At 45.7% G+C, this 22,715-nt stretch overlaps 1 protein-coding gene across 1 annotated transcript in view; it reads left to right on the top strand.

Moving 5' to 3' along the window:
* Positions 1-3,925: 3,925 nt before the first annotated feature.
* The window catches only part of Lrp2 (LDL receptor related protein 2), a 148,855-nt gene continuing 130,065 nt past the window's right edge, over positions 3,926-22,715 (top strand). Inside the window, exon 1 of the mRNA XM_036183041.1 lies at positions 3,926-4,004. Coding sequence (XP_036038934.1) covers positions 3,926-4,004 — 79 coding nt within the window. The remainder of the gene's footprint in view (positions 4,005-22,715) is intronic.

Below are 22,715 nucleotides of genomic sequence, written 5' to 3'. Positions count from 1 at the left end.
TTAAAAAAAAAAAAGGGCTAGGTTGATGCATCAATAGAGAAAGGTTCCTACCACAAGCCTTGACAACCCAAATGTGGTCCCCAGAACCCACATGGTGGAAGGAGAGAACCCACTCCACAGATTGTCCTCTGACTTATACATGTGGCCTGTGACATGTGCGAGCATCCCTCCCCCGACAAATAAATGAACATATGTATGATATATGTTGTTAAAAAAAAAAAAAAAAAAGTGGTTCTTTCCTGGATGGAAAGCAGGTGAGGAGAGTAGAGCTGAGATCAAGGAACTAATTTTGAAGTTCTTGCTCTCTGATGCAGATGAGGTAGGTTGATGATGATTATGACAACATGAGGAAATGGGCTCTGCTGAGGAAGTGAGTGGAACTGGATTTTGCAGAATTCGTGATCTGTTGCATTTGGGTGTGAGAAGCAGGAGGATTCAAGAACGTCTTGGATTTCTGGCTTGACCTCGATGCTCCTTACTGAAGTCCTGGAGCTTACCACTCAGGCTAAATCCTGTGGCATTTTAACTGGAGCTGTCCAGTGGACAATCAGGAGGCATTTGGGGGTTGGATTATTATTTATTATTTATTTTTATTTTTTATTTTTATTTTTTTTCGAGACAGGGTTTCTTTGTGTAGCTTTGCACCTTTCCTGGATCTCGCTCTGTAGACCAGGCTGGCCTTGAACTCACAGAGATCCACCTGGCTCTGCCTCCCGAGTGCTGGGATTACAGGCGTGCACCACCATCGCCCAGTGGGGGTTGGATTATCATCGATGGAAGTTGGATTTTATCCAAGGGGACTGTACAATCTCATGACCATGGCAGGAAGCGTGAAACTGGTTCATGGTAGAAACATATTTGGAGATATTTCTAATAATTTCATATTGAGATAAGTAGGATAATACACATAACAATAAATGTATATAAAGGAAGCCAGTTGTCACAAATGTACCCGGTAAAGTTCACTTTTGAGAGCTTTCCCCCTAGGCTGGGCGGTGGTGGCGCACACCTGTAATCCCAGCACTCGGGAGGCAGAGGCAGGTGGATCTCTGTGAGTTCGAGGCCAGCCTGAGCTACAGAGTGAGATCGAGGAAACGCGCAAAGCTACACAGGGAAACCCTGTCTCGAAAAACCAAAAAAGAGAAAGGGGGGGGGGAGAGCTTCCGTGTGTCCCTTTCCAATGAATGCTCTGTAGAGCCCACATACATATATGGAGAGAGGAATGTGAAACAAATTATACTTTTGCATCAGATAGAAGTGATGCTGATGCTGGCTTAAATCACAACCAAATTACCCTGGGCCTTCCCTAAAAAACTGGTCCATAGGCTCAATTCTCCAAATCTAGCCACAAGCATCCTTAGGTTTAAATACCATAGATAAAACATGTGTGGTACAGACCTCTTTCCAGGGTCACAGATCTGGCATTGCATTGAGACCGTGTTTTTTCTTTTCCACTGGATGGGTCATGTAATCTTAGTCATTCCCCATCTCCACCGTTTTTTTATGCCCCCCCTCCCCGTTCTGCGTTATTCTGGGATTAACGCTGCGTGGTCCCCTACACAAACGCGGCTGCCCGGGCTGGTATGGTCAGCCGGAGCCCTGCTGTGCAGCCGCGTCTGGAATTCCGGTGAATTGGCATCACTAGAGCACAAAGGCGGCTACAATGAGGAAAACCCTTCAGTGCAGAAAGGAATGTTTGGATCCCTGGACCGCCACAGTGAAAGGACACACACACACACACACACACACACACACACACACACACACACACACACACACCACACCACACCACACCACGCGCCTCCCAGGCCGGGGCTGAGGTTCTCCGCAACCAGTTGAGGTGCAAAGTTGCGGGATGATCGGGATGCTCATGCAGCCTGGTCCTGGAAGGCTTCGAACCTGCATAAGTCCAGCGTGGTCCTTGTACCATCATTCTGAAACAGGCATAAATCATTCCTTGAGATCGGAGTGCAGCACCGTGTCCCCTCATCAAACCCCACCTTTTACGGGTCAATCCCGCACCCCCCCCCCCCCCCCTTGGAGTCCTCAACTCTTCCCTCCTCTCGTCCGCCGCGCAGCAGGAGACTTTGGTCAAAGTATCCAACTTTTTACATTTTTCCAATCCGGACATCACTATTTTCACAAGCCTGTTGGTTTTAAGTATTAGGTGTTTATTTCTTTTATTTATTTATTTATTTATTTATTTATTTATTTATTTATTTATTTATTTATGCATGCCTGAATTTGTCCTCCAAAAGTAACACTTAATGTGTCACCCATCCCCAGGCTTCGCCACTTTAAGCCACGCTGCCTGGATCATTGTGGTCAGCAGAGGTCCTGACTATGCATTGCAGAGAGAAGCAGGCGGTGACTGGCAGGCTGTCACTCCAGGGAGAGGAGGCGGAGGGAGGGACCCCACTTGGGCACCACGTGGATAGCCCCCCCCCCCCAATACGTCACAGCGCTTTGCCTGAAGGAAATGACTCCTTGGACCAGGGCTCTATGGACCAGTTGTAGCTGCCAGGACAGAAGATTCTGGGATGGCCTGAGGCTGGGGAACAGCTCATCCTCCTGTGGGGCTCCCAGCGGCTTCAATCTACTGCACCAGCTGGCTAGTCTCAGCGCCTCAGAGTCTCACACAGCTGGGGACCGTGGCCTGAAGGGCTCCTGCAAGGTCCACCCTCTTAAGAGTGTTGTGCCTCAGTTAACAGGATCAGTGTGGCCTCCAACTCCTGATGTTTTAATACTGGCATCACGCGAAGACAGCCCCTCCTCCTAAGTTTTGTTGAAGATGAACAGAACTGTAAGAGACCCTGTCTGTCTATAACACCTGTAGATGTGGAGCTCAGGAAGCTAGATAGATATCGCCTCCACAGCAATGACAGAATCTCCTCCAAACACAAGCAAACCCATGTGAGCAGCCTGCACCATGTCAGGGGAAGCAGAGCCCCAGGGGAGCTTACTAAATTCAGACTCTACACCCCATTCTGTGCCTTTGTCCAGCCTTTCTCTGGGGTCATATCTCTCTCTCTCTCTCTCTCTCTCTTTCTCTCTCTCTCTCTCTCTCTCTCACTCTCTCTCACTCTCTCTCTCTTCCTCCCTTGGAACTCGCTTTGTAGACCAGGCTGGCCTCGAACTCACAGAGATCAACCTGCCTCTGCCTCCGAGTGCTGGGATTAACGGCGTGTGCGGCCACACTCACAGCTTTCTTTTCTTCTCTCTTCCTTTTCCAATGGTTTTCTTCTGCTCTCCATCTTTTATTTATTTATTTACTTTTTTTTTAAAAAGTCGCTTCTCTTGACTTTCCCCCTTTTCCATTTCCTTTCTATCTCCATTCAAACTCTAGATAACATTTCTTCGTTGGCGGTCTAGCCTGCCTTCGTCCTCTGTGAGTGTGGCGAGGGCAGCGCTTGCCCGTATTTGAGTGAGTAGCAGTGATTGTCAGTGATTGAGTATGGCCGTGGAATGTGCGTGCGTGTGCGAGAGAGGGGTGTGCGCTCCCTAGCGTGTGAAGCAGTCACTGTATGTGCCCGGTGCGTGTGCTCCTGGAGGACAGCATGCTCAAGCGTGCGCGCGTGTGGAGTGTGCATGTGCTATCGCCCAAGTGTTCGAGTGCCCACTCCTCCCAGAGTCGCAAAGTGCAGGGGGCGGGCCGGGCGGCAGGGGGCCTGGCCCACTGGATTCCCGCATGCTAGTTCCGGGGCGGTCTGGTCTAAAGGGCTTTATGCACCGTCTGGAGGGTGGGGACTGGCGCGGGTAGAAAAGTGGATGCCTCTGGAATCCCGGCCGGCTTTCTGCCTCGAGCAGCCAGCAGAGTTGCTGAGCGAGACCTGCGAGCCTGAGCGGAGTTGCTGCTTGTGCGCGCTGCTGCGACGCGCGCCCACCTCCCGGGGAAGGAACGGCGAGGCCCGGGGCGGTCTGGAGGATGGAGCGCCCGGCCGCCGCGGCAGCTTGGATGCTGCTGCTGGCCATCGCTGCCTACCTGGCTCCAGTCAGTAGGCAAGGTAAGCGGCCACCTGCGGGAGCCACGCGCGCGCAGCGCCGTCCACGCTAGGCGCTGCAGAGGGGAGCGGGGCGAGGGTGGGCGGCGGCGGAGCTGCTCGGGCTGGGAGCGCTCGGGTGACCCCAGGAGTGAGGAGCGCAGCGCCGCTGCTCCGCTAGCTAGGGGACGGGGTCGCACCGGCTTCTGTGACAGCTCACCCCGCGGCGATTGCGCCTTTGTTCCCACGGGAATTAGTCCTGGCCCCTCAACGCTTTTCAGGCTGGAACCTGGAGAGAGAGGGAGAGAGAGGGTCTCCCGCGTGGGTCTGCGCTTTCTTCCAGCCGGGGCCGAGCGGTCCTCCCGGCAGCTGCCAGCGCAGTTTTCCACCTGCAGCGTCCGGCGGGCGCGGGAGATCCGATCCCATCGCGCACCCGGGGCGGCCGGCCAGAGTCTCCTTCTTTCCATCAGTGACGAAACGCCGTCCCGCGGTGACCCCCCATGAGACCGCATCTCATGATACCGATCATTTACGAACCCAGATAAGGCCGGGAGGAGGGATTGGCGGAGAAAGAGCGGACTGATACACTAGAGTACTTTCCTGAAGGCTTTCCCTTTCTACCCGGAGCGGGTGCTTTTGTGTTGATGAATGGAGCTGGTTTGCAGCGCCTGAGTTTTGGGGATGGAATGCGGAAAGTTTCTAATGCGGCTACAGACTTTTTCAAGTTGTCCCGAGAGTTAGATTTTTTTTTTTCCCTCTCCTGCGAAACAGAGCAGAGGGTAAGAGAGGGAAAGGGGGAAAGTATTTGGAGTTCAGAAAATAGAAAACTTTTAAGAGAAAATGAAAGACAAGCTAAAAGAAATGGAGAGGACTGGAGCTAAATGAGAAGGAAGGGGAGGGAGGGAGGGAGGGAGGGAGGGAGAGAGAGAGAGAGAGAGAGAGAGAGAGAGAGAGAGAGAGAGAGAGAGAACCCTCGAGTTCTCTCCCTGGCTTTCGTTGCTAGGTAGCAGCCTGGAGCTGCGTGTGACCGACCACCAGACAGACAGAGCGGACGCTGCTGCCACCGCAGGGACTAATCTGTCTGTGGGGATGGGCCAGTCCCCCTTTCCCCTCCCGCTTTTTCCCCGTCCGACAACTTAATTGCCCTACAATAAAAATGAAACCCCTATTGTTGCAGGATTAGTCAAAGCAATAAATTGATTTCCCTAGATCACATATTGGGGGTTGATGGGTGCGGACTGGGGAAGCCCCTGTTTACAGAGGAGAGCGGGGAGGGCTTGTGGATGGGCCGCGGCATGTATTCAAATGGTTAATCTGCTTTCTTTCCTCAATTCTTAGCATAAGCTCCTTAGAGGGAATCAAGTAATTATACAGCAACTCCGAGCAGCACCCATCTCAGACTTCCTGGGAAGTTTGGAAGCGCCAGCAAATGCACCAGGCTTGCAAAAATCTTTCTCAAAGGAGGGGTGGTGGCAGGAGAAGATGGCTAACAATTCTTTCTTTGAACATCTTTCTAGAGTATTGGAAACACAGAAGAGGGATTTACTGTTGTTGTGTGTGTGAGGTAGGGAGAGTTCACAGAGCCTACTTAGGGTTATATATCATGTGCTAAATACAGTTTAGTGCACTTTTTTGTCCCTGTCTGGAAAATTACTGTCCATGTATAAAATTATAAAAAAAGCTGGGAAGCATTCTGTAAGGTTTTTAAAAAGCAGATTTGGTAATGTAATGTTCACTAACTAATATGAGGTGTGTGTGTGTGTGTGTGTTTCTTGCCTCCCCCCCCCCCCCCAACTCAGCAAATAGACTAAGTTGGCTTGGAATCAGCTGCTTGCCTCTGCCTTCTGAGTGCTGGGATTAGGCAGGTAATGCCGGGAGTTCTTCAGGATTCTAAACCTGGAACCCAAGTCTCACCATTCTTAGTCTTGATATTTTGCTATTGTAATTCATTTCTTATGAGCCAGTGTCTCGGTGTGTAGCCCAGACTGGCGTGCAATCACTGCCAGCTGCCTGTGATCCTCCTGTCTCAGCTCCTTGAGTCAGGGCTAAAGAGTGCAGCTGCCATACCTGGCCGAGCACTCAGGTTTGTAAACTGTAAAGCTGATACAGTAAGAGAACTTCTCAGGATATTTATGACCATATGGAGGTAAATTATGTAAAATACTTAGCCCAGTGAATATAGACAATGAATATAAACTAGCAACTAACCTTATGTTTAGCAACACTTTCTCAAAGACACACACACAATTTTTTTTTACAGTCATTCATGTACATGTACAAGTGTACATGTCATAACACACATGTGAAGGGTGACGTGGATCTCGGGATCCAGCTCCAGTGGTCAGGCTTGGTGACAAGCACCTTTACCTGCTGATCAGTCTTACTAAACCGTTTCCACTCAGTTCTTTGAGGATTTCCTAGATCTTAGGATATATTTTTGGTTATGGATTAAACTTTTGTGATTCCACCTTGAGTGGGACCTGTAATAAGTAGGAGACATTGTTGGTCCGTCACCTGTCTCTGGAACTTTAACTCCTGTTGCTTTTATTTCAGGGTGGACTTTCACTTCCCTGCTTGAAATCTTTGTGGTTATAATAGGCTTCTGCCTCAACTCTCCAATCACCTTGATCTGATGGAAACATTTGTAGGTGGAGGGAACCTTAGGTATCTAAGTCTGTGTATTGTTTTATACTGATGGGTGGTTAACCCAGCAGCGGGAGGGAGGTCCTGAAAAGAATGGGTTTAAGTTCCTGGCCTAAGGGCATGCAATCTGTGATAGAGCCCAGATGGAGTCAGTTTCTCTTTGCTTATCTCCTTTTTTAGATGCCCCACCCTCTTTGGTTGAGACTTTAAGATTCCTTTCTGGGGATCCACACTGATCACATGAAGCAGAGAATGACAAGTAGATGACCTTGGCAGTCTTTAACACAACTGGATGTTCCCAAGAGGCCACAGCAGAATGTCAGGCCAAAGAGGAATCTATTATAGGTTAAGGTAGACTCAGGACTTCAGCCTCCGGCTTGGTCTAGAACTTCACATCGGTGCCCAGCATCTTCAGACCCATCTTGTAAACTCTTGTGCCATCAAGGCAGATTCCTGAGGATCTTTGTGTTTTGTTGTGTAGACAGCTACAAAACTTAGACCTAGACAAGGTAATTATTAGGTCCTGGGTTAATCACTGTCTCTAGACAAACATCTTTTTTCCCCGAGACAAGGTTAGAGTCTCTGTGTAGCTTTGGAGCCTGTCTTGGAACTCACTCTGTAGCCCAGGCTGGCCTCAAACTCAGAGATCCACCTGCCTCTGCCTCCTGAGTCCTGGGATTAAAGGGGTGCACCACCACTGCCCGTTGGACAAGCACTTTCAGAACACTGAAGTTTAAAAGTTTTAATACATTTTTTATTATTTTTAAAAATATTGATATCAAGAACCTAATAATTATCTTCCAGTACCATTGTTATATATTGGTTTTGGCTATTAATTCTTACCGGCTAGAACAGGGTAACAAGCAATCGCAGGTTCCTTAGGAAGTGTTCATTTCTTCATTCATTCTGGTTCTAGGGATCAAAGGTTGGGGCTTGGGCATGCTAGATATTGCTCTGCCTCTATGTACCCCCAACCCACAAATAATGGAATTCAAAACAAAGGGAGTCAGCTCTGGTGGGGTATCTTTTGTTACTTTTTGAGACAGGGTCTCACAACATAGCCTTAGCTGGCCTGGAGTACACACCTACCTCTGTGCTGGGATTAAAGGCAGGTGTTGGAGTATGTGTTTTAATTCTAGAATTAGGGAGGGAGAGGCCATAGGACCAGATGTTCATGTCTAGCTTCAGCTAAATAGGGAATTTCAAGTCAGCCTGGGCTACAAGACCTGTTCTCCAACTGTATGTACATTCTTACTCTCAAACAACCAACCAAACAAAACACACACACACACACACACACACACACACTCACTCACTCAGGGATTCTGAGTATTACTGTAGAACAATTAGAGATACACCAGTTGTGAAGCTCTACTCTAGAACGGAGAAAATGAGATTGAAGAAGCACTCGGTATAACTGGAATGATTTTTCCTCCCTCCCTCCCACCCTCCCTCCCTCCCTCCCTCCCTCCCTTCCTTCCTTCCTTCCTTCCGATTTATTTATTATGTATACAGTGTTCTGCCTGCATGTATGTCTGCAGGCCAGAAGAGGGCACCAGATCTCATTTTAGATGGTTGTGAGCCACCATGTGGTTGCTGGAAATTGAACTCAGGTCCTCTGGAAGAACAGCCAGTACTCTTAACCTCTGAGCCATCTCTCCAGCTCCCCTGGAATGGTTTTCATATTTATTAACTTTGTGATCTTGAAGAAATGAAAGGAATCACTACTACTTACTGTGATATGCTTTACAAGTCCAGAGTATGCTGGGTGGTGGTGGCGCACGCCTTTAGTCCCAGCACTTGGGAGGCAGAGGCAGGTGGATCTCTGTGAGTTCGAGGCCAGCCTGGTCTACAGAGATCCAGTAAAGGCACCAAAAACTACACAGAGAAACCCTGTCTCAAAAAAACAAAAACAAACAAATGAACAAACAAAAACTAAACAAAAAAAGACAAGTCCAGAGTATGTAGGTGAGCTGGTCAGGATTTCATAATTAAAATGGACTCCACTATGAGACTCTGAGATCGTCATTCTCTGGTTTCAGGTTATCCCTCCCATGACCTCTCTGGCTTAAAGAAGATTTGACATGCTTCAGTGTCAGTTTTGGGTCTCTATTTGAAAATGATTAGTAGTGGTTTGTTTTGAAATGCCAAGTTTGCTTTTGTGGCTCATGTTCTGTAGAGGTCAAGAAGAGAAGTGGGCAGTGCTTGGGATTTTGGATTAAGACTCTTGGTTTGAAACCTACTTCCTTTTTCTTATTACCCAAGAAATCCAGTGTAACTGCTTGAGGAGCCCGGGGTTGCTCTTTTTTTTTAAAAATTTTTATCTATCTATCTATCTATCTATCTATCTATCTATCTATCTATCTATCTATCCTATCTATCTATCTATCTATCTATCTATCTATCTATCTATCTATCTATTTTGTATACAGTGTTCTGTCTGCATGTATGCCTGCAGGCCAGAAGAAGGTACCAGATCTCATTATAGATGGTTGTGAGCCACCATGCGGTTGCTGGGAATTGAACTCAGGTCCTCTGGAAGAACAGCCAGTGCTCTTAACTGCTGAACCATTTCTCCAGCTCCCCTGCTCTTTTTGTCTGTAAAATGGGCTTCATATTTACTTCATAGAATGGTTGAACAGAGTAAATCAAGCAATATGTGGAAAATAGCTAGTAGACAGTACCTTCTGCCATTAATTTCCTCTGGATTTTGACTTTTGCAGCTAACTGGTAGGGCATTAGTGCAGTATGCCCAAATACTTGGATTTGATCCAGTATCAAAATACATTTTAACATTGTCAGGCAATAATGACTTTTACATATTAATCAGGATATTATTGATAATAGAAACCTATGATAAACTGACTTAAACCAAATAAATTTGTTGAAATCCCTAAGTGAAGAAGATACAGATACTTGTTTAATTTATAAGAGATTGCCTTTTATCTTGACAGACATTTGCAAACATTGACAATTCCATTTGGTTCAACCTGCTATAAAATACTCTGTCTTATCGGTTTTTTTGTTCTCTTCTGATCCTGGGATGACTCCATTTTCAGACATCCTCTTGGTGTAAAATGACTCACGGGCTTTGGAGCTCCGTCCTATCATGCCATATCCAGAGGGAAATTGTGGATAGCTTCATCGGCTGCATTTCAATGGCTTTTTTTTCAGAGCTGAGGACCGCACCCAGGGCCTTGCGCTTGCTAAGCAAGCGCTCTAGCACTGAGCTAAATCCCCAACCCTCAAAGGCTTTTCTGTTCTTCCTTCCTTCCTTCCTTCCTTCCTTCCTTTCTTTCTTTCTTTCTTTCTTTCTTTCTTTCTTTCTTTCTTTCTTTCTTTCTTTCTTTCTTTCTTTCTTTCTTTCTTTCTTTCTTTCTTTCTTTCTTTCTTCCTTTCTTTTTCTTAAAGATTTAATTTATTTATTAGTACACAGTGTTCTGTCTGCATGTATTCCTGCAGACCAGAAGAGGGCGCCAGATCTCATTACAGATGGCTATGAGCCACCATGTGGCTGCTGGGAATTGAACTCAGGACCTCTGGGAGAGCAGCCAGTGCTCTTAAACTGCTGAGCCATCTCTCCATCCCTCAAAGGCTTTTCTTAATTAATTGTAAGGTTATTGGACAAATAGATCACCTTACTCAGGGGAAGAAGTGTTGCCATCGGCTGTGTGTGCTCTTCTGTGGTCCCATACTTTGCAGACAAAGTGTGGATCTCAGAAGAAAATTGGGGTAACACTGTGAAGAGAATGGTGGGCACAGGCCGAACAGCAAATCTGATATAATACCTTAGTAGACAAATATGTATTTATCTTGTGTGCATTGGTGTTTTGCCTGCATGTATGTCTGTGTGAGGGTGTTGGATCCTGGAGTTACAGACAGTTGTGAGCTGCCATGTAGGTGCTGGGAATTGAACCAAGTCCTCTGGAAGAACAGTCAGTGCTCTTAACCACGGAGCCATCTCTCTAGCCCCAAGGCGTTATTTATTTATTTATTTATTTATTTATTTATTTAAAGTTTTTTCAAGACAGTTTCTCTGTGTAACAGCCCTGGCTGTCCTGGAACTCACTTTGTAGACCAGGCTGGCCTTGCTCACAGAGATCCATATGTCTCTGCTTCACAAGTGCTGGGATTAAAGGTGTATGCCACCACTGTCTAGCTAGCTGACAATATGCAGTTTTACCTCTGAAATCTCAATGTGTTCAGTCATTAGCCCTGAGATCATCATGCTGGACACCAGGGTTATAAGAAACAGTGAGAAGCCGGGCGGTGGTGGCACACGCCTTTAATCCCAGCACTTGGGAGGCAGAGGCAGGTGGACCTCTGTAAATTTGATGTCAGCCTGGGCATCTACAGATCTTGGGACCTCAGTCTATAAGCTTTCAAGCAGATGTACTGTCAGCCAGTAATTCCTCCTAAGTTTGAAAACAAGCCTTCATCACTTACTGCTGATGCACACTAAGTGTCAATGCACATACTTCTGAGGGTCTAAAGGATGCTGAAATCTGAAAAAGATAGAGAGCAACTTCAATTATGTTAGGCTAGAACTTCCTGAATCCTCATATAAAAATGATTGTCTTATAAGTATCAACCATTTGCTTGTGTATTGAGAGCAATTCCATGATTTTTTTTTTTTTTTTTTTTTTTTGAGACAAGGTTTCTCTCTGTTAGCTTTGGAGCCAGTCCTGGAGACTAGCTTTGTAGACCAGGCTGGCCTTGAACTCACAGAGATCCACCTGCCTCTGCCTCCTGAGTGCTGGGATTACAGGTGTGTACCATCACCGCCTGGCTATTCCATGATTTTTAACAAGGAGTAAAAGCTGAAATTTTACTGTCCTTCAATAGAGTTGACTTAAAAATTTTGAGACATGATCTTTCTATGTGGTGCTGGCCATCCTGAAACTGACCCTGTAGATTAGGCTAGCTTGCCTCTACCTCCTGGGTGCTGAGGTCAAGGGCATGCACCACCATGATCGACAGCTTAATTTTGTAAGGGTCTCATTTTAGCCCAGGCTATCCTTGAACTCCTGACTCTCCTGCATTTATCTGCCAACTGCTGGAATTGTAGATGTGTAGTACCATACTCAACTACTTTTTTGGTCTTTTTGAGACATGGCTTTATCCTGTAGTTCAGGCTGGCCTAGAACCGATTATGTAGCACACTCAGGGTGGCCTTGATCTCTTGGTACTCCTGTCTCGGTCTCCTGGGTACAGAAATCACAGGAGGGAACTACTAGGCCTGATACATTGAATTTAAGAGTGGGTATATTTTATCAAGAAGATGTCAATATTTGCTATATTTTAACCTTACTAAAGGGGAGAAGGAAAGTAGTGGCTGGCATGGACTTTCACATTCTTTTAATTCTCATGTGGGGAAGGGTGCAGAAACAAGAAATAGAAAACCCAACCCACACTGGATAAAACAGAGTACTTCCTGGCTCCTGCATGGGAAGAGTCCTGAGCTGGAGTGGAGATTGGGTGAGGTTCGGCATGGCTTCTGTGCCTTCCCTTGGTGTTTTCCTTCACTCCGTTCCTCTGCTGTCAGGCTTGTTTTCAGCCAGCTCAAATGGGGTTACATGTATTCTTGACCTGGGGGGTTTCTTCGCTCCCCCACTCTGTCCTTGCCCTTCTCTTTCTTCCTTCTTTCATGTTGGCTTTTGCTGTGTATCCCAGGATCATCTCGGAACGCGTGACCCTCGGTGCCGGCCTTCCAGATGTGAACCACCAAAGCTTGCCTTCAGTTATGCCCTTATTTTCCTTCTCACTTATGGAGACACCGTCTCATGTAGCCCAGGATGGCCTAGAACTCCTGATACCTACAAGTCTGGAGTAATAGGCCTGAGCAGCCACACTATGTTCTTAAAAGTATAACCACTTCACTTACTCCAATGACTTAGAATGCTAAATTTTCTTTTTTAATTTTTTTAATTATTTTTTTAGAATGCTATCTTTTCTAAGGACCCTGAGTAAATATCAGCCAGCTCTCCAAACCTGGCATATCAAATCACCTGAGGAGCTTTATAAAGCCTATATAGGCCAGAGCCTACAGCCACTGAACCAGGAACATGGGGATCTGTATTTTGAAGAGTTTCCAGGTAGTTCTGGACTCAGACAACCTAAGAACAGCTCTTATGGGGACTCTTCTCATTTCTCAGTTTTGTGAATGAGCTTGCCGGCAGTGCCAATCCCTTCCTATGGCAGTTTGCTATGCTCTGTGCAGCCAGGGGCTTACCTCCCACCCCAACAAGCCCACTGGCTTCTAGAGTAGCCTTCTGTTCTGTGGCTGCAATGGGAGCCTGTTTCCTTCCTGTCCTTAGAATGTGTTGATCCCTCCGCCTCTTCCCATCCTTGAGACCTCTCACTCATTCGCCCCTCAGCTCCTATTTCAGAATCCTCGCTAGAGTCACTTCCTCTTGACACACACTCTCAGCAGCCTGGCCTCCTTTATCCTGCTCTGTAGAGCCCCAATCCTGGTTCAAGCAAGTCCTCCACACCTGCTTCCCTGTGTCTAAACATGGCAGGAGAGTACCATAGCACAACATGAAACTAAAGCCATGAAATGAATCTCAACTTTCGAGAGTGTGTGTGTCAAATGAATGCATGAATGGATGTCTCATGAATCTAAGAGTGGGCATCCTCAAAAGCGATGTGTGGCGGCATGTGTCAGGAATCTTAGCTTCACTGGAGGTTCAGGCAGGAGGACTGCAAATTTGAAGTCAGCCTGGGCAATTTAAAAAGACCCTTTCTCACCGGGCAGTAGTGGCGCACGCCTTTAATCCCAGCACTCGGGAGGCAGAGGTAGGTGGATCTCTGTGAGTTCGAGGCCAACCTGGTCTATAAAGTGAGTTCCCAGGAAAAAGGTGCAAAGCTACACAGAGAAACCTTGTCTCGGGGGAAAAAATAAATAAATAAAAAGACCCTTTCTCAATCACTTTAATCAGATATGACTCATGCCTGTAATCCTAGCATTTGGGAGTCTGAGGCAGGAGGATTGCCTTGTGTTCCAGGCCGTTCTACACTATGATGAGATTCTGTTTTTAAAAAAGTCTCAAAGTAGGGCTTTGGATGTAGCGTAGTTGTTAGGGTATTTGTCTAGCATGCACCCATCTTTGTTCTCTCCCCAGCAGCACGTTAGCTGGATGTGGCAGTCACCATACCTGTATTCTAAGAACCTGTTAGGTAGCTGCGGAAAAGTCACACATTCAAGGTCATTCTTGATATCTTCTCTCTCTCTCTCTCTCTCTCTCTCTCTCTCTCTCTCTCTCCTCCTTGGGATTCTGTTTCAAAACAAGGAAATAAGTGAACAAACAAACCTCACAAAAACAGGACTTTTGAAAAAGTGCTCAGTGGCAGAGCACTCGCCTGCCTAACATGCACAAAAGACTTTGGATTCAACCTCCAGTACTGAAAAGAGGCGGTGGCATCCTACCCTGGTTTTGCCAGCTCTTAATATCTTAGGGTCTCTTGAGGCCCCTTTTAGATCCTGAGGGAGGAAAAGAAAAATTGTTGTCTTAATCAAAGCAAGTGGCTTAGCAACACTGTTTCTCTCCATCTGAACCCCCACATTCCCCACTCCACCCCACTGGTGACCCCCAGCGCATTTGAGTAGCGGCTTCTTCGTTCCTTTTTAAGCTTCCCTCCAGATCCATGGTTATCCTGTGAGAATTCCCCTGTACATACACAATGGGTCATTCTGCCATTTTTACTACACATTCGATACAGTAGCTTTTACAAAAAGATAAGCCAAAGTTTTTCCATGTTCTGTTAGTGGACTGTCATTCCGTATTTAAATAGAGCACAAAAGAAGGCTGCCTGGGACCGTGGTGCAGTGAAAACAGCAGCCAGGACAAAAGGCCCTCTCTGAGGAGGAGAGCGGTTTCCCAACTCTGGGAGGCAGCTGGCTGAGGTGGGAAGAACCTTGAGTGCCCGGTCAGAGCCTTGTTTCTGATGGATGATGGAAAAATAGGCCTGATGAAAAGGGCCCAGGCTGCTGATAAAGGCCAAGGCTACTTGTTCTGTGGTCACAGACTTTCTCGGCAGCATTGGAAATGATTCAGTTGGTAAAAGTGTTTGTCTTGTGAGCATGAGTTCAATGGCCTGCATCCACGGAAAAAGCTGGACTTGTTATTTCAGCGCAGGAGAAGCAGACAGAGCCACTTAGACCAGTGGGCAGCGAGTCCCAGGTCTTCTTTTCTTTCTTTCTTTCTTTTTTTTTTTTTAAAGGGTGAATGGGTCCCCAGGCTGACCTCTGGTCTCCACATACATAAAAGGTTGGAGGGCCAGAGAGATGGCTCAGCCACTAAAGGCAAGGCTCACAACTAAAGGGGAAAAAAAAGTTGGAGACAGGGAATGACTGAATCAAGTGCATATATAGGTAAAGAAGCTGGGAAAATGAGCTTCGCATTAATGACTGATTCTTTTTCTGAGACAGGCTTTTCTCAAATGACCAAATTTTTAGTTATTATTTTTTTATTTTTTGTTTTTTTCGAGACAGGGTTTCTCTGTGTAGTTTTGGTGCCTGTCCTGGATCTTGATCTGTAGATCAGGCTGGCCTCGAACTCACAGAGATCCACCTGGCTCTCCACCTGGCTTAATTAATTTTTTTTTTCAGAGCTGAGGACCGAACCCAGGGCTTTGCGCTTGCTAGGCTAGCCCTCTACCACTGAGCTAAATCCCCAACCCTGGCTTAATTAATTTTTAAGTGAAAGCTAAATTTTTTTTCAGATATAATTTTACCTGCTTTATTAATGGCACAATTTCTTCATTTGGTTTCCTAAGACAGGGTTTCTCTGTGTAGCCCTGAGATCCACGAACTCACAGAGATCCACCTGCCTCTGCCTCCCAAGTGCTGGGATTAAATGTGTGAGCCACCACCGCCCAGTTATAGCAGTTAACAGCATAGGATTTTATGTGTTAAGTACTAAGGCATGACAGGTGGGCTTGTCCAGTAGTTAAGTAGTGGAACTAAAATTTGAGCCCAGAAGGTTGATTTTCACGTGTTGTCACTGTGGGTAAGTGAGAGAATAGAAGTGGAAGGCAGTGCCTTTGTGCCTGGTCGTCGTGATCAGGTGACCTTATTTCAGAGACCGGCGTCTGAGCAGCTCAACCTTTGGTCCTGTTTGTTCTTGCTTCGGCCGTTCTCATGCCTGTTCCATGTGTTGATGGTGACTTTGCCATATTCAAGGGTGATGATGGGACCAGGAGCCATAAGACAGTCAGCTTTCCTTGACATATCTCCTTTATGTCAGACGTTTCTCCTCTGACCTGCCTCCTCCCATGCTGTGCAGTTTTTCTGTCTGAAGAGTTTCTTCTGGGTGCGTTTGTGTTACCCAGGAGAGCTGTTTTCTCCACCACTGTGTGCTTTTCAATTCTAATTGCTTTAACTGAGAGTTCTGTTTCCACTTCACGGTCAGGATGAAGTGGTGACCAAATATTGACGGGGAATCTTCAAGTTCTGTTATTTAAAGTTGTAGAAGAGGGGAATGAGCAAGTGAGGGAATGAGGCTGCTCTCTGGGGCAAGGGAGGTATGTCCTCTGGGGATGCGTGGAGGGTTTGGGACCCAAAGTGCTTCTTGCTGTCTGAAATCTGTTTTGTCATGTCTAGAGCCAGTTCTTCTGAGTGGGACTGTTTCCCTGGGGACTCAGAAGCAAACTCCCAAACTGGCGTGTTTTTAGAGAGATAAAGGATAAAAGAGAGGAGAAAGTGAGAGGGAGTTTTAAAAGGAAGCCAACTTGTGTTTGTGTGTGTGCGTGTGTGTTTCTGTGATTACTTGTTCTTAAGATGCCTGTTTGAATAGTGAAGCAGACTCTAAAATAGAACATTTTACTTTGTAGCATGGCCCACACTTAGCTCAACTGACTAAGATTGCTAGAAAAGGTTATAGCTAGATGTGGTGGTTGACCTCTGCTGTGAGTTTGAGGACAGTCAGGGCTACGTAGTGAGTTTCAGGTCTCCCTGGGTTTCAGTAAGATGTTTTCTTAAAAAGAAAGAAAGAAAGAGAGAGAGAGAGAGAGAGAGAGAGAGAGAGAGAGAGAAAGAAAGAAAAGGAAAGAAAGAAAGAAAAACAAACCTTTCATCTGTGAAACAACCATAATAATGACAAAGAAAAGCAATTGTTAAGATCCATCAACAGCGGTAAGTTTGAGAAGAGACTCTTGGGTTGGGATGTAGATGCAGTTATTTTTCTAGACCATAATGATGACTGTGAATAGAAAACTATTCGCCTGGCCAGGCAAGACTACTCACAGGGTAAAGGCAATTTGCAAGCTTGAGTACTTGAGTTTGATTTCTAGGGACCTACACACACAGTAGAAGGATTGTCCATGACTTCTACTATGTCATACTAGCACCACAGGCCTACCCCTACCCATACCCCACCCCCCCTCCCCACCACTCAATAAGTAAGTACAATAAAATGAAAAGAAACCTTTTTCTCTGCCTCCTGAGTGCTGGGATTACAGGCGTGTACCGCCGCCACCACCACTCGGCACCTTTTTCTTTTTATGTTACCATATAATAAAAAAAAATCTGCAAGTTAGTACACACTCTTCCCAAGTTGGTTGCTGTTTTTATTTTTGTTTTTTGGCCAGGCCTTTCTATGTATATGCAAGCTGGCCTTGAATTCTTCCTGTCTCAACCTCCTGAATATTGTATACTACTACTAAGCCAGGCTCCAAGTCAGTTGCTAAAAAGTTACCAGAATTCTGACTTTTTCTGGTATACTTTGACATGAAAATGTACTTCTCTCCTAATATTTGGTGCAGTGAAGTGTAGAAGGAATTTGCTAAGCAATCAGTAGAAGCCAAGGTCCTGGTGAAAAGCAAAATGGATGGCTTAAAAATTGAAGGTTTGATGCCTCGGACTGTGAATGATTAAACCCAGCAGTGCACACAGGAGAACACTGCACTGTGAGCTAGTAAGAAGAGCACACTGTGCTCCCCATTTCCCGGCACGGGGAAGCAATGAAGGGATGTAACAGTTGCAGAGGGGAACGTGGATAGCACATTCCTCTTGTAATCTACAATTAGTTCTCAGACATTTTGATGTGATTGAAGGAATAAGAACGAGAAGAGAGATGGCCCTTTATTAAAGCCCCAGTACTCTTTAGGGGGTTCCCTGAGTCACATGCGCATGGGTAGATCAAAGACAGTTGGCTTTCATTTAGAAGAAAAATGATAGACCTGCTAATGGAGAACTGGAGATAGATGGGGGACTACATGGGCTAATCTGATTGCTGCTGTAACATTGCTGGTTTTCTTCACCCACACCCACCATTTCTTGTGGCAGGGGTGAGAGATTGTTGTTCATTTGAGACAGGGTCTCACTAGGTAGCCATGGCTGGAACTCACTATGTTGACCAGGCTGGTCTTAGACTCACAGAGACCCCCCTGCCTCTGTGGTAGTTGTGTGTACCACCACACCCCACTAACCTTAGTTTTTATATATGCAAAAGTTAATACATTTTTATAGGTTTCAAAGCAATAGGCTTTGAATGCTTGTATTTATGAGTTGCTCTATCTTAAGCTAACATAGACCAAGTTGTTTGTGTGTACATTACTGTAATCTTTTGGGAATATGCTAGACAGACCCCTGCATGCTAAATATGTGCTCTGCCATTGAGCTACACTCCAACTCCAGTTCCTATAAATATTAATATATGTATATATATTAGTATAACAACCACCACAGTCAGGATTAGGACAGCTCCACCCGCCCCCATTCTTTGTGTTACCCCTTTATAGCCAGCCCCAGCAAATGAAGTATTTTTTAAGTCTTTTTTCTGGAAATTCACTTTCCTAGATGAAAGTCTCAACTGCCTTTCATTTGTTCATTTTTATTCAAGAAGTGTTCTCTGCTGGTTCTTGAAGTAATTCAAAATGACATGGTCGGTAAAGTCGCACGGCTGGATTTCCTTTATTATAATGGAAGGGTGCGGGGAGGGAAGCCATGGAAAGATAGAAGCCCTTTCAATGCAGCCCCATAAGAAAAAGATCTTGCTTGTTGTTTGATTGGAATCTGAAAAGAAAACATTCAAAATTCTCCCTTGAAGAGGAGAGAGGGGTAATTTTTATTTAAGGAATTACTCCATGACACCTGGGAAATGATTAGTTGGCGTTTGCAAAGAAAGAAGATTAAGTTAGTGTGGTTAATTAACTGTGGCAATCAGGTGACTTAAATCAATTAACTCCCTGTTAACAATTTCCATCAGTTTTGTAAATAAGTCACCAAGTCAGTAGATTGTACACTTACGATGAAAGACTCTTCTCTGAGTTATTATTGATAACGGATTAGAGATGGCCTCTTTCTTGGCTCATCCACTCTCCGCTTGCCTTACTTCAATAATGAGGATGCTCAAGCTGGTTTTAGTTTGAGCAGGACACACCAGGGTAACTTTTACTTTGTGGGTTCAAGGAAGAGTCAGGCTTGAGGGACCTTGCTCCTTCATCTTAGCACATTTCAACAGACTGATGGAAGAGGGACATAGGTCAGCTCCTCCAGGGTGGCACTTAGGAGACCCAGGCAGCAGATCAGGTTGTAAGACGCCTGTTGCCAGGGCGTTTAAAGTTCTTCCATTTCCTTTGTCAACTGCACGAGTGCTGTGACCTAATGAACAGGGTTGATACTTACTCACACTTACTTACCCCTTTCTCTCTCTCCTCCTGTCTGTCTCTGTGTGCTTGCCATAGCTTGGCATGAGTATGGAGGGCAGAGGACAGTCTGTGGGAGTTGGGTTCTCCTTTCACCATGTGAATTCCAAGGACTGAACTCAGGTCTTTCGGCTGAGTGCCAAGTGCCTTCACTCACTGAATCATCTTCATCTTACCAGCCCTAAGAGTTAAACTTTAGAGGGATGCCTTCAGTGATCTATTTAAAGGAAACACACACACACACACACACACACACACACACACACACACCCCACATGTGTATACATATGTACACACACCCCCCCCCCCCCCCCACACCACATGTGTATACATATGTACACACACACACACACATTTTAGACAGGGTCTTATGTAGCCCAAGTTAACCTCAAACTCACTACTATATAGCAAGAGAATGACCTTGAATTCCTGGTTCTGCTTCTAGCTCACAGGTGCTGGGATTGTGGGATTACAGGCATGGGCCACTATTCCTACCAGTGGCAATATATATAAGGTTTTGTTTGATTTTGTGAATACAGAGCCAAGAACATGCTAGACAAGTCGCCTGCCATTGAAGGGACACCCCCTGCCTGTTGGGCCACATTCATTTGTAAAATTTGATTGTGTTTTTAAAATATCATAGAAATAACACAACTAAATTCTTGTTTCAGCCTCCATAGTGATGTAACTATGGGGATATGCCACTGAGCCAGACATAAATGACAAACGTCCTACTCATCAATTAACTGTGAGCCAGAATATGACAAAAGTGTAACCTATGTCCTTGAGAACATTATTGCCTTTTCTGAAAGGCTTGAGCACGTGGGCAATTCACTCTTTAGGACAGATGATATGAATCGTTTAGGGCTCTGTCAGGAAGAAATATTTGAGTTGTAAATATACATTTGCAACAATTCTATGCTAAAATCACTTCCATTAAAAAAAAGAGAATTCCCATGGTTTCCTCATATCTACTGGTGGTAGATGCCTCAGGTTTGGGGACACAGCTCAGGCATTGGCAAGACAAGAGACAGGAGGATCCCTGAGGTGGGTTTCTGACCACTGTAAGTATGTCCTTACACAGACTGGCATCTGTACACATGTGTATGAACACACGTGGCCTGCCTTGTGGGAATGGGCAGAAGCCAGTGATTTAAGTTTAAAGCTCTTGTTACCAAGCCAGCCCCTCCCAGCCTGCTCAAAGATCCCTAATTTCAGGGTCTACTATGGACTGAGTTAACCTGGGGCCAAACTTTTTTTCATGTTGGGACATAGGCTGTGACTTGGATATTTAGCTCAGTTGCTTTCCAGAGGTGTTCCTGTGAGTCACATGACCTCTGAACCCCAGCTTCCTCAACTGTACAATGTGGAGTCTAATTCCTGCCTCTTGGGGGACATTTATAGGTCATTGTGAACATGCAAGGTACTAGCACTTGGAGAGTGTTCAGTGAACATTTGGTCCCCAGGGAACCTGGTGCCAAATTATTCACATTTGACCAGTTCCTGGTTGGGTCAATGCTGCCGAGGAGACTCCTCGCTGTGTGGGCTTTTGAAATGCAGAAACCACCTGTCAGATTCTCTATCCGTAGAAACTGCTGAAGGGGAAAAATGCAGCTTTCTAAGGGAAGGGAAACTACCAGACGAAGCAATGGCGGAAGACAAGGCCTTGTCACCTGCCTGTCTGCTCCCAAGAACAGTTTGGGCCTTCATATTCCAGATTTTTAAAGGGGAAAATTCAAGGCCAAATTATGAAAAGGTTCAAATTTCTCAGGAGACTGAGCATTTCCATCTCGTGTAGCCTGGACATGCACCCTGTCCATTTGGCTTCCTGTAGTTTATTGTGTCTCTCTAACCCTGAGACTGGTTGGAACAGGTCGAATCAGAGGGTGCCATGCCCCCCTGGTCAAGGATTTGCTGAGAGAGCACATGAGGATCATACTTGACTTTGTGCATCCAGGCAGCACACAGCCATCAACCAGCATTTGTTCCTTTATATAGAATTCACTCATTCAACCACCTATGCTGGCCCAAGCCTGTAGTCTCAGGATTTGGGAGGCTGAGGCAGGAGGATTGTGACTTTGTGACCAGCATGGGTTATATATTGAGAATCTGTCTCATAAGCAGAACAAAATCCAGTCCTTCCTTATTTAATGAAATTATGGGGAAGATCACTGAGAAGTTGTATAGGTGAGTGGTGGGTAGGTCTGGTTAATCATTCCCATTAGAATGATCACTGGTGTATTTATTACACAAACATTTACATGCTGTGTCAGGGACCGGTTGTCTATAGATGATGAGATGATGAGATGTGGAAATATATAAGCTATACTAGGGTTTGGGAGCACAGCAAAGGGGATCATGTAATCCAGTCTGCGAGGCAGCGAGGATGTCCCCCACATGTGAACTATTTGAACTGAGTCTAGAGGAGGGTGTCACAGGAGCTTGGAAAGCTGCACTGGAGGAGGTTTCCTCTGAGTAGAGGGGTGGGTTAGAAGAAATGTAAGTTGGGAAGTATAGTGGTCAGATTTTTTTTTTTTTTTGTATATATGTGTGCTGCTATGTGCACACACACATGTATATGTGCAAGTGGAGACCAATGTGGTTTCAGTGTCTTCCTCAACCTTATCTTTTAAAGCAGGGTCTCTTGTTGAACCATGAGTTTACTGATTGGACTGGACTGGCTGATCAGCAAGCTCCCAAGATCCTCTGTTTTCCCTTTCCCCTGCTCTGGAGTTTCAGGCTCCTGCCTCTGTGCTTGGCTGTGGGTTTTTTTTTTTTTTTTTTTTTTTTTTTTTAATGTACTTGCAGGGGATTCAGTGGCAAGTACTTTACCAACTTGGCCATCTCTCCATTCTATAAAGACTATATGAGACATTGTTTTTAAAAAAGTGTTCATTCTCTGGTTTTGAACTATCAAGACCTCCAGGTCAGCAGCAGCTATGGGGGTGATCCCATTAGCCGCTTGGATTTTTGTTGTGGTTGTTTGGAATTTTGAGACAGGGTCTCACTGGATAGCCCTGGCTGTCCTAGGACTTACTATGCAGACCAGGCTGGCCTCAAATTCATAGAGATCTACCTCCCTCTGCCTTCCGAGAGCTATAAAGGAGTGTGCCACCACTGCTCGGCTCTGGACAAGAGTTTTTATTCATCACTATCCTTTGAGGAAAACCAGACACTGATAATAACATCATTTTCAGAGAGATGTGGGGCTGGGGTCTGAGTCTGGGGTCTGTGATGTCAGGGATTTAACCCTGGGAAGTTCCCTGGCTTCTAAGTCTTCTCTCTGCCCCTTCCTTCCCTGCTGTAATTGTACAGGGCTTTCTCAGTACTGTTCAGCCATCTGGAGAGTCACACTCAGCCTCTTAGTTCTGTGTAAGCCAAGAGCTGGTGGCTTTTAGATATGAAAGAACTGAGTGGAAGGAGAATGGAAACTCACCCGTGAAG

This window comes from Onychomys torridus, chromosome 4, assembly GCF_903995425.1.
Source record: "Onychomys torridus chromosome 4, mOncTor1.1, whole genome shotgun sequence".
In the NCBI taxonomy this organism is placed as follows: Eukaryota; Metazoa; Chordata; class Mammalia; order Rodentia; family Cricetidae; genus Onychomys; species Onychomys torridus.
This window is presented reverse-complemented; position numbering and strand designations above follow the sequence as displayed.